The 17098-nt window shown below is 35.3% G+C and overlaps 1 protein-coding gene across 2 annotated transcripts in view; it reads right to left on the minus strand.

Moving 5' to 3' along the window:
- Positions 1-685: 685 nt before the first annotated feature.
- Wdr72 (WD repeat domain 72) overlaps positions 686-17098 on the minus strand; it is a 202160-nt gene continuing 185747 nt past the window's right edge. For both annotated transcript variants that reach the window (XM_058584810.1, XM_046461496.2), the window contains exons 19-20: positions 8733-8837; positions 686-2885 (exon numbers count right to left, since the gene is read on the minus strand). In XM_058584810.1, the coding sequence (XP_058440793.1) occupies positions 2830-2885; positions 8733-8837 (161 nt within the window). In that variant the 3' untranslated portion in view covers positions 686-2829. The remainder of the gene's footprint in view (positions 2886-8732; positions 8838-17098) is intronic.

The raw sequence follows: 17098 nt of genomic DNA on the forward strand, positions 1-17098 counted from the left end.
AATAACTAAGCAATCAAAACCTATACAACATACAATTTAAAATACTATATAAGTCCATTCTGTGAAAATAAGACTTTAAAATCAATTTAAATTAATGTTTTCTGAATCTTCTTTTTAAACATATGACATAAAACAATTTTTAAAAACTCAATTATTATCACCCCAAATGCTACCATCTAAAGATAGAATGTTAACATTTAGTAAAGTGTCTTCCTATCATTTTACTAATAGGGACATGTTCCAAGTAGGCTTAACTTTGTTTCTAAAATACTAAGAGAATATTTAAGGCCTGAGGGGTGTCTCCCTAGTTGCATGTTTATAATACTATATTTTACCTTGTACTGGAGGTGTTTTATAGTATTCAGATTGCTGTCTCTGAACCATCTCATAGAGTGCCTTTGGACCACCCCTGTGAGGAGGCTCCTCAATGCAGATAAGGAAATAAGCCTCTGAGAAGCCTGTGCTACCCAGAGACACAGCAAGAAGCTTCTCTCATAACACTAGATGCTTTCCAGATTTGTGTTTCTGTAACATCCCACATAGTCAATGTACAGCTCCCCAATAAATAAAATAATTCAGGCTTGTAAATTTGAAAATATGATATTCCTTTGGACAATGACTCTCTCTCTCTCTCTCAATTTATCTTTATCACCAAGATGATTACCAAAGAAGAACCACAAAATAATATTTTTATGAATTATGAATTGTTTATTATAATGACAAGAAGAATCAGTATAGAAACATATTCACTAATACATTTACCACAGGGGTTTACCTAAGGATAGGCATTCAAAAGGACAACCACCAGATCAAGCATCATGAGTTTTTAACTGGTACCAAGTGGTTAAGATTACTGCATGGTGAATCTAATGAATTGCATGGTAACTGCTACTTCAAGTCTCCCTACAATGAAAAGTACTAAAACATGTTAAATGTAAATCAATATAAATAAAATAAATCATTTTAAAACAGACAAATGGATTTGTTACATAAGCATATTTGCACATGGATATTAGGGTAGCATAATTTAATTTTCTCTACAACTCTCATTTTTAGAAATTAAGTCTTCAGAGTTAATAATATTGGCCTCCAGAATTAGTAAAACTCCTACTTATTAAAGTCAAGTTTATGCCATTTCTAATTTCTGATAGCTGGTGACATCATAAAATAATCATTGGGGATTTATTATTGGTTAATTTAGACTCCCCCCCACCAAAAAATACTAAGTATAGCATCTGTTAAACTTGTTGTTACTCTTGTTTGAGACGGAGAATAATAGAATATAGGTATAAAAATAATAAAGCTCATTTTCAACATACATACCATAACTTGAGCATACAAATAGGTTTAATAATTAAAATTTCCCTTTGAGAGAACATCTACTCATTTGATATTGTCATCAAAGTGTTTTTGAGAGTTCTTGTAATAGGCTTGAGAGCCACAACACAGCATGCAAAAAGATATATTCCATTGCCTAACTCACTACTTTCCTTTATTTTGAAATTTGTTAGAAGTAGATTTGGTTGTTTCCAAAGTGGGGAAATGTATATGTGCAATTTTTCAAAGGATGAAAAATTTTCACTATTGTTCATATTAACAACATGTTACAGTTTCTGAGTTATAACTCTAAAGTAATTTTAAGCAGGAGCAGCACATTTTAGGAAACAAAGAGCACACACTTTAATTGACTTTAAAGGGGTCATACTCAATTTATGACTGGAATATTCATCCAGGCCAAACATTAATTATAAGTCCTCAAAGACAAAGACTATTCCATTTCAGTCCAGAGTCCTCTTATCTCCCATCTCCCCTGCCTCCTGTACCCTGTACCCTGTACCCAGGCATTGGAGCTGAAGTTGGTGCTCAAAAATGTGTCTGCTAAATTGAAGGCACTTGACATTCCCTGAGATAGAACTATGTTTCATATATTTAATACTTTATTTCCATTTTCCTACAGATTAGGCAATATTTGTATTCATAACATATGCACATTTATAGTCTTTGATGATTTTCTATAAGAAATTGTACAGTATAAATCACGGCAAATAAATCTGATCACTAAAGGCCTTGATAGATGAGCACTTTATGTCAATTTCTATTTATATTGCTTTGCATATTTTAGTTTTAGAATTCCTGCTAGTCAAGCTTCTTTCTGGGAAAAGAATTGTACGAGTTTATACTTAATAAGAATCAATTGTGAAGTGTTATAAGTAGATTCCCTGTTTCTAGTTTACATCTATATGGCCCAAAAGATCAACCTTTTGCTAAAGCCTCAGTGTCATTAGAAATTAATCAGGCTGTACAGTGTACTGCCATACCATGTATCACTTATTTGGGTTAATTGATGACTGTGTGAAACTGTTCATTTACTGAAAACATGCCATGCTTGGGGATGTGATTTACTGCAATGATTGGTGTCAATTAGGCATTTACTAAAACAAAATGTTCTAACCTAACAAGTCAAATTTGGTGAAGTTTTATATTAAACACACTGAAGCAACATTAAATTGAGAAGTGTTTCTTATTATATAATTCAGGGACTGAAAACATGGAAGCAAATCTAAAGCAATGTTCAATTTGTATGTGTGGGCTGGCATTCCTTGTTGGAGATATTAAGGAAAATGGAGGAACATGGAATGATTTAGACAATGATTTTCTAGAAGGAAAATTCAAGTATTTTCAATCCGTCATTACACTTTCAGGACACTCTGGTTAAAGTTTTAGCAAATTATAGACCAAGAACAACATTGCTTTTATGTGACAATAAAGCAAGGGCTTGTTTGGGGGTTTCTTGATTTGTCCAAATCCATTGTCACAGTGAGATTCTAGTTAGCACACCTTGCAGGAGCACACCTTTGCCATCCATGAATGATGCCTTGGATCACCTAGAAATAAAACGGATATCTGGGTTATATGGAAAAATAACAGAAAAGAAGCAAGAAGAAGGGGAAGGAGGGGGAGAGGCAGAGAAATAGGGAGGAAGGAGTAAGGGGATCAGGAAAGAAAGAAAGGATGTCATTGCCTACAATTTCTATATTTTTTTCTGTCTTGAAATAAAATATGTTGATATAATAATGAATATTCTTGTCTCATAAACTGGGCAAATGCATTTTTAATCACACACTTGATTAATAGTTTTTCTTAATTGCCAAAGAAAATGAAAATTTCCAACAAGACAAATCTGTCTTGAAATTACTAAACTTTCAGAAATTCAAGCACTTAATGGTTCTTAGAGAAACCCACAACTACAGTTTTAGGGTCAAATCTTATAAATATTCGTTGAAATGTGGTTTGATGTATATAATCAAAAAACATTATTTCTTATACTGCTTGAATGATTATTTCGTGGCTAAAAAACCACATTACTTGAATTAATTTGACTATCAAATCAATTGGAGAATTGTGCTCAATTAATGATTTTATGTTAATGAGGTGATGCTGAATAGTAAAACTCCTACTGCTACTATAAAAAAATTTAAAAAGCTGATGGGTTCACTTTAACTAATACTGTATCCTTAGTGTGTATGGGCATATGTGTGCCTGTGTGTGCTTGTGTGTGAATTGCCTAAAATATTATATTCTTTTTTAAAAATCATTACATCAATGCTTAAATTTTCCCTCAGGTCAAATTAATCAAAATATTGATACTGTTAAACACAACAAGAAGAAGGAACATATACATGACTACTGAAATTGTTCTTCCTCCTAGAACATTTTCTTAGCACTAGCCATAGGAAGTGTGTTCTTGGTGTGTGATTGATGTGCTGCTCACACGGTCCGCATTTTTCTGCTTCATGCATCATCATCAGCCATCTCCAACACTCCAGTCCTGAATCTGTCCTACTTTCTGTTACCTGGTTTTTACTGGTGATTCATGAACCACAATAGTAAAAGAAAAAAAATCCACCTTGGATTTTCACAACGTATTATCCTCTGGAACAACTTGCAAAATCTAGTTTTGTTCATCAGATTCATGCAAATGTAATATTGATTGACAATGATGTATATAGATCCACACATTTAACGTGCTACATAAAAACCACTGAAATGTTCTATTAATGGCAAAATGCATACTGATTATAAACCACTTCAGAATTATGTGAAAACTCATGTGAATATGCTGTTTGGATTTCCAAGCTCACTCTTGTCACTACTCTTTGCAGCTGAAGCTACTTTTTTTTTTTTTTTTGGAGGCAGGGTGTTGGGAATTAACTCAGGGGCACTTGATCACTGAGCCACATCCCAAGCCCTATTTTGTATTTGATTTAGAGACAGATTCTCACTGAGTTGCTTAGCACCTCTCAGTTGCTGAGGCTGGCTTTGAACTCATGATCCTCCTGCCTCAGCCTCCCAAGCTGCTGGGATTACAGACATTTGCCACCACACCCAGCTGAAGCTCCTTTTAAGTGCATGCTCCCTCATATGCTAGAAAGTAAATCCCAGTTTTCCAAACTGATAAGTGATAAAAGCTCGAGTTCTCTCATTACCACTTGCTTAAAAATTGTGAACATTACTCTTTAAGGTTTTTATTATGATGAATGTACAGATGAAGGGCAAGGAATCGTTTTTTAAAAAAAATTTCTAGAGAATAAAGATTGGGCTTTAATCAATGTGCATGAAACAGTTAACAAGAAGCAAACTAGCAAAAGACTTGACTGAACTATTTTTGTGGAAACATCTTTTAGATTCAGAAGCAACCAGGTCTTAAAGAGCCAAAGAAAGCCTAATGGCCCTAACATCACAAAAATAGGGAGCTGCAAGTTCATGATGTTGTTTCAGTGCTTCTATTACTAGACAGCAAAGTTATTCCCACAGGTTCCAGGAACATATAAATGCTAGTGAAGAAGCAAGTAGACTTTAGAGTCTAAGATAGAAACTTCAATCTGGGATTCACCTGTGAGTCAAAACTCTTTGCTAATGAATTATTCCAAAGAAAAGACACTACTGAGGGATACTTTCCCCGGTCTGACAAGACCTCCAGGTTCACTAGCAGGGTCAAAGTAACAGGAATTCTCTGGTCTAAAGGTGCTTTGCCAACCTTAATGGATTCCAGGCACTCACCTGGGTATACAGCTTGAACCAATAAAGAGATCACAATGGCATGATGAATAAGGTAGAGCACCCTGGAGACAAGGTGAGCAACCACTCCACAAGGCTAAATCATGACCTACATGCAGACTGCAACCTATTTACAAATGGATCACCCTAGTCAATTCAGTGTTGGAGGAGTAATGTCAATGCAAAAAAAAATCTATATACTTGAATTCAAAACTCATTGTATTCAAAGACAATTCATGAAGTCAATCTTACTATTAATAAAATGCTAAAATTTTTATTTTATTAATGGCATTTAACAACTATCAACATTTAAAATATCAAGTTCACCTATTTTTCAAAAATATATTTTTCTGCCCTTCAATGTCCAGGATTTTCACATATGAAAATGAGTTGATACTAACAACGTTGAGCTATAAAAGCTAACATACTATGATGTTTAGAAACTCTACATAGAAAAGACTGATTGGAAAGAATAACATGTAAAGTAATATTTTTGAACTGTGCTTGTAATGGGAAAATGATTTCCAGTTTTCATTTTCTAAATTCTGTTCAAACAACTGGTCTCTTCATTTAAAATGGAGCAATAAATATAGTAGTCATTTAGCATTGCATAGATAAAACTATGTAAGGTCAATATCCATTAAAGGTGGAAGACTGACCACATTCAACTTTGTAACTAGGGGATTTTGCATGTACACTAAATGTAAAAGGAATTTTAAATGAGTTATGATATTTCAGTTGAAAATGTGAACAACAATGTACTCAGATTAAAACACACTCTTTACCATACAGTGAATAATGAATAAGCTAATGCAGTTACAAGTTTAGCTACTGAAGTACCTCTACAAGTTTCCCAGATCTCACCACTTAAAAGCCCAAGATTTGCCAGGTGCAGTGGTGTTCACCTATAATCCCAACTACTCAGGAGGCTGAGGCAGGAGAATCCCAAGTTTAAGGCCAGCCTAGAGAGAGCCTTTCTCAAAATAAAAATAAAAAGGGCTGGGGATGTGCTCAGTAACAGAATACTTGCCCAGCATGTGCAAGATTCTGGGTTGAATTCCCAGTACCACAAACAACAAATAGCAACAACAAACCTTAAAGCCCCCATTTTTTTTTTTTTATCACTAAGGTGGTTAGTATTTCGAAAGTATTCACACATGGTAACTAAAGATAGCTAAACCACCAGAGAAATGCTAGCCATTAGTAGCACCTACACTTTGAATTACTTCAGAATTTGATATTCTGAAGTTTATTTTTAGACACTGAGAAGTGGAGAGTCATATTATCGTAGTTCAAGAAAGTCCCTCTATGCCACCAAATTCACATACGAAACACAAAACTTATTTTCCTCTGTGTTCTGGTCTACGAATTTTGCCTACTGAATGCTCCTACTTCAAGAAAATGCACTCTTTCTTCAAAATCTTTCTTACTAAACAAGCAACTCTGTCAGAAGTGTCTTAATTTCTTATCACAGAATTTTATCCACACAAGGAGCAATAAATAATTCATGTCACTGCCTCTTTGTTGTGTGTCCCTGAACTGCACAGAGCTAGAAGGCTGACAGCTGTGTCAGGACAAGCACCAAAGATCTGACATGACAAGTGACTAACAAGTTTCTTTCAGTTCATAGTGAAAGAAGACAATGGCCCAAAGTGCAGAAAGAAATCCTGAAACAAAATAAAACTGCTTCTTTCTTTTTACCTAAGTGTTTGCTATGAGCTTATTTCCAACCCACAAGCCCTGGTCATTTTATAGGACTGCCCAGCCCCCTTACTCCTCACACTCGCTTGGCCATTTACGCCTGGCCACGGATCAATATGAGCAATTCTTGGAGAAATACGATGTCTCCATGACAACCAAGCCACAAATTCTCAGTGGAAGGCAGTGAGACCAGTAGTGAACCCTCCAGAGGTTTCTAGGCCTATAAGGCAAGATGTCTTAAAATGCAGGAATGGACAGAGAAAAAAGCCAGAGTAATTCATTCTTTATTACCAGTTTAATGATGTCCCATGTATAGAACAGTACTCACTCTTTAAGTTAAGATTCTTTATCAGCACCTATATTTTCTGATTAATCTTTCTTTTTCGATATGTCCTTTGTTTGCATCAGTCAGATAGAGTATGTTACATTTGAATCTCACTACAATTCCATTCACATTAAGGGGCAAAAGGAATGGTATAAAGCTGATCTGTTCTTGTCAAAAACAATGAAACAATGCGTCAAGGTGAACACCTGACTCAGGAATTTAACTGCCTGGCAAAATGGCTAATAAGAAATGTTTTATTAAGACATTTTAAAAAATCAAGTTAGAACTAGGCAATTTTAGTTCAAACTAAAAGTAATTTTTAAAAAACTTTTATTACAAAAATTTAACACCTACCATTACCCTCACCAGTGATCTACATTTTTCTTTTGGCTATTAGGAGAGAGACTGAGGTTAATTTGCTCATTTAAATTTGCCATCATTGCTAGAGGTGTCATTTCTCCCTGCAACGGAATACTGAAGTAAAAGGAGGGTGTTGAGAATGGGCATACAGCACAACAGTAGTTCATCTTCTGAGAAATCTTGGTGTAGTGGAGGGGGCTGATATACAATGCCAGAGCCACTGGGCCTATTGGGGTTCCTAGATGACTTAGGGGACCTGACATAGATTGCAGGCTGCACCTTTCACTGAAAATTAAATCTCAGTAGCTCTCCTCGGGGAAGGATCAGGGGACTGTTTGCAGCTGCCCCCTGTCAGTGAAGGCTACAAGATTTGGAAATCTCTTAACTAAGCTGACAGGCCACAGAGAGGATGAATCAAAAATATGATACATGGATCAGCACACAAAGATGTGAGAGGGTAGAGGGTACACAGTAGCCAGATAAAACAGGAAAGAGAAATATTCTGTGGGGAAGATATCTAACTCTTTCATTCATGGTAATAAGGTAACTTCTAGCATCTAATGGCTTTGTAGTGATCCAAAAATGTCACTTCAACTTTTGCAAGATTTTTTTTCTTTTAATTAACTAGTAATTAAGACTAGGCATACTTCAAAACAAACCCAAAACAAAACCACACAAATCCATGTTGAAGTGTTTGTGGCTATATCCTTCTGGTACATCTCTGTCTGTTTTTCCCACAAAGAAAAAATATAAGCACAAGTGACTTTGACATAGAGTAAATTTCATTGCAAGAGGAAGGGTTGCCATCTTCTTTTCTTTTGTTTGACAATGTCATGCTAAAATCCTCTTCCCATTGAGAGTGCTGTTTGTATTTAGAAAGATAAATATATTTGAAAGGATGACAATTTGTTCTTTTCTCTTCATCTCTCCATGTCTGCTTGACTCTTGTTAGATCTCATTATTTGAAATATTTAAAATGTCAACATTTCTCTCATTTCCCAATCTCTCCGTATGTTAACCAGTATAGCCTAAAATTGATGATAATGAACTAATAGTGTCAGCTTCCCTTCTCAGTCATGAAGCCTTTGTACTTCCTCCAACTGAATTCTTGATGAAAGAGGAAAAGATAACAGCTCCACACTGTGACCTCTGGAGGTGACCATTAATTTGACAGTGCAGCTGCTAAGAGAAAACAGCATTACAATGTCCTCTCCCCCACCCTTCCAAGGACCCCAAAGCTGTGTCAAATTTATCATTTTATACTTGACTATTTTTAAATGGCTTTCACCTGGACTCTCAGGCTCTTCCAAGACATATCTGTCAGGCATGTCCTCAGCATTTTGGAAGTTTGCCGAGTTTGAGTTGCTGTCATGCTTGACCGGACTGACTGGAGCTATTAAAAAAGAAAGAAAAGAAAGAGAAAGAGCGATGAAAAAGTAGTAGCAAACACCATTAAAACGTTTCTTTTCAGTTCTACAGATATTTTCAGGGATACACTATGTAAACACAAATAATAAATTGAAATAAAATGTATCCTCTAAGTATTTATTGGCAGACATGTAATTAGTTGAAAAATCTATAGATGCGACTTTATCTTAGAAGAAAAATAAGTTCATGGCATCAGCTTAAAAGCTACAAAGTAACAAAGTGATGTCTTCGAAGTGGAAATCGTATTTTTAATGCATAAATCTAAAACAATATAGTCAATTAACAGCAACAGGGCATAGAGAACATCAGGCTACTCAATTAGAAAGATCAGTTCTATGCTGGTGGCAAGGCTTCCTTTGGTGGTACAAATCACAGCTAATGAACACTTCATATGCATTTTGGTTCTCTTTCATTAAATAAAAATAATGGCACTAAACACACACTCAAAAAAAGTCTTTTAAAAAGTAAATCTTAATGAATACACTGAAAATGATACAGAGGGCTGGTGTTTTGAATGGAAAGCATTTAACAACTTGGGATGAAATATTGTTTACTAAGTAGGAATTATAACCAGAAACAGAAGTTAGGGAAGGAGTCCAAACTTACTATAAACATACTATACTCACTAACTCTATTCAAGAAACTAACTTAGGTTTCTGCATTTTCCCATAACAGTTGGTCTGTAAGTAATATATTCCCATATATCAATTGTTCTAGTAATTATTTGTAGGGAAAAGTGGGCCTTGTCTTCATGAAGAAATTTGGTGAAAAAACAAAATAAAGCAGCCTCCAATCACACATATCAGGTCCCTCTTAAACCATTCTGAAGTTAAATACTATTAAACACACACACACAAACACACGATTGAGTACACTGGAATTTTATCTATTTTGCTGCAGTAATCACTACTACAGTGTCTTCAGATGTTGATAACACATGCCATATTTGTAAGTCTTAAATGCAATAGACAAAATACACACCCATGCACGTGTACACAGGCACATGCACACGCGGGCGCATGCATACACGAATCACATAGGGAATATGTTTGTTAGCTCAGGGTTACTGTTGCTAAACCTCTATTAGAAGATGAGAGAGCAGCACTGAGGCTGGAGACCTTTGCTTCACAGTCTGGATGAGTGACACAATGGTGCCCTGCTAATCCAAGCAGCATTAGCAGTGCTCACAACTGCTGCTCTCCTCCATGAGTTTTAATGGAGCTTGAGTAACAGTGGTAATGAAAACAGGAGGACCACATAGACATACTTTAAAGGAAGCTAGTAACATAATTCTGGTCAAACAGCCCCTCCAGATCATTTTACCAGCCCTTTCAGTACATAAACAGCACTTTGCTCTATTAAAATAAAAGCAGTTTAAATTCCCTGCTTCTCTTACAGAATTTGTCTGAGAAAAAATACAGGAAAATTATGAAATTCTTATTTTAAACAAATAACCTGATTTTTTTCACTTCATACATTTGAATTTTCTAAAAACAACATGCAAAACCAAATACCATACCTGCTTCATTCATTTCTGTGTGACAGTACCTGGACTATAGAAAATATTCCCAAAGGAGTTGTGAAATGAATGAATGAACAAATGAATGAAGCAGAGGTACTAGGCTAGATGTTCCTCTGACCCAAGAGAATATATGCTTTCAATTATATTTCTGTAGGATCTGTTCAGTTGCTTGCTTAAACCCGTTTGAGATCATGGATGTATATTTGCAAATGGTGATGTGGGTTAGTTAGTCTGTGATTTGGAAGATGAGGCATACCAAGTATGACCTAAGTAGTCACTATTCTAGCTGCCTTGAATTTAATTCTCCTCATTTTAAATCAGGTGTGGATTATTTTTGAATCCTTAGATTTCTGGGAGATGTTTAAGTGGATAGTTAAATGCATCAAAGCTGCAGAAAACTATTGTATTGGTCAAAATTTTCTGGCCCATTTTAATGATTTCTATCTCTCTATATTTTACTTGTTAATTTCCTGAAAGTATTTACATTGGTATTTATAACAGGGAATCAATCATGTAGCTAAATCTTTTACTAAAGTAAAAGTCAATGAAATAGTACCTCTATTTGGGCAAATGCATTATACTGTCATCCAATATATTGTTCTTTCCTAATTTAACACTTTACTACATTCATTCATTTAATCATTTCTCCAGCAAATATTTATCAAGCAGCACATATTTAAAGATTCATTCTAAACTAGAGATCTCAAGGACAAAGAGGATACGTATTAAAACAATAAAGCACATGCCTACAACCGTTTTTAGTGGCATGAAGTGAAGTTCCAAATCTCTCAAGAAAACTAGAGTTAGATGTACTTTTTAGCTGCATCATCTTCATTAAATTCACACCAGTAGGAACCATGCAGCTATTTTTGCCTTTACCTCTGGTTTTTGAGGGTGTGGTTGGTGTGAGAGTAGGGGAGTGAAAAGGATTATTCTTCAGATATGTTGTTTAATTACACATAATAGCTTCCACATCTGAAGCTGTGTTAGATTTGTCATTTTTACTGGGTAGTTCATAGAGTGTCCAATTAAATTTACTGTAGAAGAAATGACTACACTTTGCCATTTGGGAACAGCAGGCTTTGGAGAGGTTAATTACTGCCATTCTGCTCTTTGTTGTTTGTTTGATAGACTAATTCTTGCAATTGTTCTTTTGGGTGTTTCCTGCCAATGTTTCATCATTAAACTCTGACATGATGTGTGACCAAGGCTTCTCTAATGAATCATTTCAAAAATGGTGAAATCAACAAATATTGATCTAGTACTTCTTATGGATAGAGCTCTTTGCCAGACTCTGTAGGGTAAAGAAATGAAGGCACTTTTAATGTGCCCTCATACAACTTGTGATCTAGTTGAAAGATGATGAATTTAACTAGTTAAGAAGCATTAGAAAAAATTTCCTAAGAGCAGTACACATTTTAGGAGTGCACAGAGAATTCCTTTACAATAAGGTGGTGCAGAGGAGAAATCTGAATTAAACCCCCTTTGAGTACGTGGGAAGCCCAAGGGGAGCTCATTCTCCCAAAAGTGAATACAGGTATGATGGAAGAAATACAGTATCCTGGGGCCACAGAGTATTTGTTAATGTTGCTGCCTGCTTGGTATGTATTTTTAATGAATTCTCCTTACTTGTCTCTTTGAACCTTTCCTGAATTGCTGTTGTTGGCTAATTCTTCTCACCTGTAGATGTTAGCTATAGACAGATTTTTTTCCTTGCCCTAGATAGTCAATAATTTGATTTTTACTGATGGTGGGCCCATTTATCACCGTGAGTTGTCCTTTCACTATACATATTGACTTGTATTTATCAATACCAAAGTCCATTTGTAGCTCATCACTAAAGTTCTTGGATATTTCAGTAGTTTTTGAAGGTGCATTTCAGAGCTTGGCAAAGAAATACTTTTGACATCAATAAAGGGCAAATGGTTGCTTAGGCTCATCTTTAGGTAAAATTCAAGTGTTTATTTCCTCTGTAATGGATTCTGAAATAGTCTACCTTTGGAGGGTATGGGGCTAAAAAGACAAACTCTTCTTGATAGTTCTACCACTGAAAGATGTAAGGCTATTCCATTTACTCATCACACACCTCAAAATATTGACAACTGAAAGGCCAATGTTCTAAATATCTCAGCAATATCTTTGGTAGCTAGAGAGATGTGCTTTGTATGGATGAATTTGACTACAGCACCTTTAGCCAAGAGTCAAATTCTTCTAGATCCTAATAAATGAATGTTTCTGCCAAAGACAATAGGAAATCAGTTTAAACTACATTCAGGAATGCCTTAAGAAAAACCCTAACAACTGTATGAAGAAGACTTTGTGGTTAAGAAACAATATTGGTGGCAGGTCAGAGTAATGCTCCTCTACCTCCTTGTTCCTCATTCTTGCTTCAGTTAGCCTGTAAAAACATCTCTCCTTCTCATCATTTGCAGAGAGATAGTATTTGCTATAAAAGATGGCTAGGTTTAGCTAGTAAATAACTCCAAGAAATACCTGCCACACTCAACAAGAGTAAAACCACTGGGGAAAAAAATCTCCATTCCCTTCCACACATACCAGATGATCTTCTCACGCCAAGACTGTCCAAACAGAGTCCTTGTTAAAAATTCATTATCATTTACAGTGTAAATAAAATCTGAAGCTCCAAATAATATTTTCAACACACAATGACTTATGAATGATTTTTAAAAAGAGATCTCATTCATCATATGTTTTAGGCATTTTGGAAGTAATAGGGATATTTATAGTAAAATCATTAATAAAAAGAAATGACAGCTTGAAATGTTGGTCAAATGAATGGAATAATCCATTATAGCACCATATAAAGGCCATAGAAAAATCTTAATCCCTTATTAATCAAGGGCATACAAATAATATACAGGTTACAGAGATCAGGTCTTATGGAATAAATGACCTGAATGCAAATCTACTAGTTATATGGTGTCTAGAATAGATAACTGTGAATTTGGGTCTCTTCTCAATCTTAAGTAGTCACTATGAAATAAACTAAAAAGTGTCTTCCTGGAGGCTTGAAAGAAAAAAATGACATCAAATTCAGGTAGAAGAAAATACTAATGCAATATTGGCAGATTACACACATGCACACAAACATGCTCATGTGCACATGGGCGTGCACACACACACACATACACACACAACCTGTAACACATTTCAAATTAGAGGAAGACATAAAATTCATGGAATGACTTTAAGTGATAACACCAGATTTGTAAACAAAGTGGATGTCACTTGAACAGATCTCTAAATTCAGTTTACAAAGTGGCTTCTCCCTGGACAGATGTCTTATCAGGAAAGCATATCTAGCTAAAGAGCTGTGTACATATTACCCCTACTTTAAAGAGTATCTACTGAGATAATCAAGTCATAGGACCTCTTGATTATATCTGAATAGCAATAGCTACATCTGCATCAGATCTCAGACTTATTCTATCTTCGGGGTGGATTGGAAACTGAAAAAAGAAATCATATAGAGAAACCAAAAATTAAATTAGGATTCCCTAATGCTTCTTTAGAACTAAGTAATAACAATTTCATGGGCAACTTCAATAAAGGGGTTAACATTAGACTTATGGGTTTTACCGTCTTCCTGCAATTGCAATCTGTTCTGGAGTATTATTTCCTGGGTGGTATTTTCTAGTATGAGTTGCTTTAAGGATGACATATTTTTCAACTGGTAAAGAAATGAACTTTACAAAATGCAGTAAAGAATAAGTATTATGTTGATATCCTTACCTAGATGTACAGTGTTTATTATTTTGTGTAAATAAATATGCACACAGAGGATCACCTTATTGACTAATTTGGCCAAGGAGGGAAATCTGCTTATAGGTAACTTCTCTAGGTGACAAGTGTGGCTGGATCACCCAACTAACTTGGGAGAAGATAAATGTGGATGAGAAAATGGCATCAGTTGTTCTTTGATTCTTTTAAAACACTGCTTAATTCCTCTCAAATACAAAAATTTCTCTGCTATCTGGATATTGAGCAATAAGATGCTTTGCTAATGCTGATAAAAGCAAACAAATGATACAACTTTGGACTTCTTCAAGGCAAGAAGCAAGTACTCAGGAGACTTAAAAAATGACTGAGTGAAACTGTGAACATGGATTCCTAAGAATGAAAAAAAAAGCAATGATTAATTTTTCTTGCTGTTTTATGGGAAAACCTCAAAATCAGGCCTAAGGTTTATAGTTAAAACTTACTCAAACATCTCCCTAAATCTATTGCTAATGTCAGTGGGCAGTTTGCATAAGAGATCCTGTCTACCTTATTTTTTTTAACAGAAAATAAAAATCTTCATTTTTTTGTAGCACCCAAATATATGTATTAATTTTTAAGAAATAAGGATACAAATAACTTCATTATTGAGATGAATTTAAGTATTTCCAAAATCTGGTTTTAATGTCACTTCTATTTCTGATAGTGTGACCTTGGGCATGTCATTTTATTTTCCTGGTCTTGGGTTCTTTATCCAATGACGGAACTGGACTTGATAGTTTCTTTGATGCCCGCTAGTTCTGAGAGATACAAAATATTCTTCCAGCTAAGCATTCCAAGCCAGCCAACCACTCCCTCAGGATGTTACTGAATAGGACACTGAGAAGTACCCACTATAGCAGCCTTGGAAATAATGAGGACTTGTGAAGTTTTTTTATTGGTTTGTTTTGTTCTTCCTGAATTAAGTAAGTTGGTTATTTCCCTACAGGAAGACTAGCTGCTTTTTTGCTTCAGTTATTTAGCCATAAAGAGAGTCTCAACTGTTATTTGGCAAATGAATGGGACAAGGTTTGGAAGGGGTTTGGTGTTATGAAATTGTACTTTCCTCAATTCAAACCTCTTAAGAGAAGAATAATTGTAGTCCCAAATCTTTCTATTCCTTTTCTATGTAAGGATGGGGCCCATGAAGACATTTTGTTTGAGTCAAAGACAACATGAAAAAGTGCTCTCATCAATTTATCTCAACTCTTCAACTGAACATAGGGCATAGGACAGAGAGAAAATGTGTAAGTTGGGAAGAGGAAAGAAAAATAACAGGGAATGATGAAGCTGCTTCCTCTATTTCTGCTGTTTCCTCATTCACCACCAGGTGTTCTAAGAGTTACCAGTGAGAAGTTCACCTCAATTTCTCTTTGTTTTCCTTCAGAGTATCATCTTCTGGTGAGCAGTATTGCAAATAGAAAGGAGGTGAGTAGATAAGCAGAAATTTTTTTTTAAAGTTTCAAATCAAAACAACTCACAGGATTTTGGTATCTAAACATTACTTAGTAATACAGTGTGTAAATAAGGAAGAGAAGCATCACTTATTATTTTGTGCATTTATCCATAAGTTGAAAGATAATATGCAAGAAATAATCTGGTCAACTCATCAAGCTTAATACTAGCTTTCTACACTATGGAGATTACTTAAGAAACGGGATTCAGGAACATCATATTTCAAAGGACTCCTTCATCACTAAAGGAAAGCACAGGTGATGGGTCCTAAGAACGTAGAAATTCTATAGAAGCTATCTGACTTTTCTCACAAGGACCAAATGCTATAGTGAACACAGAAATGCATTAATTTTACTTATTGTTTAGAACTTCAAGAAAATAGCAGTTTAAAGCAGGAATAATTTCCAAAGAAGAAAATAAATAGATCCCCACATATTGACAAATTGAGAGCATTCAGTAAAGGGAGAACTCTAGGAGGAATTTATAGTAAATTTCCCAGCTTGTATTTGAAAATGTAGAAGAAGGTCAGGAAAACAAAAGACCTTTCAATCAAAAGAGCATCAAGCTAGCATTTGAAACTAGAGATAAACATGATTTATATATGAACGTAAGATAAGGATTCACAACATAGGGCAATTTAAACGACAGCAAAGTCTACAGTTATCCATATGGGAAACATTCTTCTCCTGAATCAGTGGGAGAAGAAACTGTCAAACTGCACCAGCATTGGAATCTGTAAGAGCAGCAATCTTTCCACAGGGGGAACCTAAGACAAGACCATCAGTGTGGGGAGAACGGTTGGCAGGCAGTCTCAAATTCCCAGCTGATAGCTGTCTCTATCTCAGGGGAAAACGTTTGACTCAGATGGTTAGTCAAGTGTCAGAGCTCTTTCATCTCCCAGATAGGAAATGGAAAATAAGGAAATCAAATTATCTAGACTATGCCTTCATTTTCTAGTCCTTTGTCAACATTAGGAAGGATGCAAGGAAGAAAAGGCCTAAGTTACCATGTTTTGTACCATTAGGCTTACTCTGAAGGTGATTTATTTTTATTTGAATGACATTGAAATGGTATGTTAGTATACTTGAGAACTCACTGAAACTGAATGGAAGACATGCTTGGATGCTAATAACAGGCGTTAACTGCTGTATTACAATGTAACAGGAGCAAGCTTCACTCTCTTTCAGTCCACACCCAGACAAGCTTTTGCACTGGACATGGGAAGCAGAGGTGGTTACCCCATTCACTGTTTTATAGGGCTTTATATGTCAAATATAGCCAGCATTTAAAATATTGATTTTTTTGGGCAATAAATAACAGAAATCCTGAAGCTATGTCTTGCATAATGCTCAATACTTTGGACTAACATCTCTGAAAGACAGTTACCTGAAACATAGAAATGACCTTGATGAATTGTAGAGAGTTTAATTTGATATTAGATAATCCAGTGATATCTATAAATAAAAACTAAT

The sequence above is a fragment of the Marmota monax genome, unplaced genomic scaffold (assembly GCF_021218885.2).
Source record: "Marmota monax isolate L192 unplaced genomic scaffold, Marmota_monax_Labrador192_F-V1.1 WCK01_AAM20220418_F8-fsc00001, whole genome shotgun sequence".
NCBI lineage: Eukaryota > Metazoa > Chordata > Mammalia > Rodentia > Sciuridae > Marmota > Marmota monax.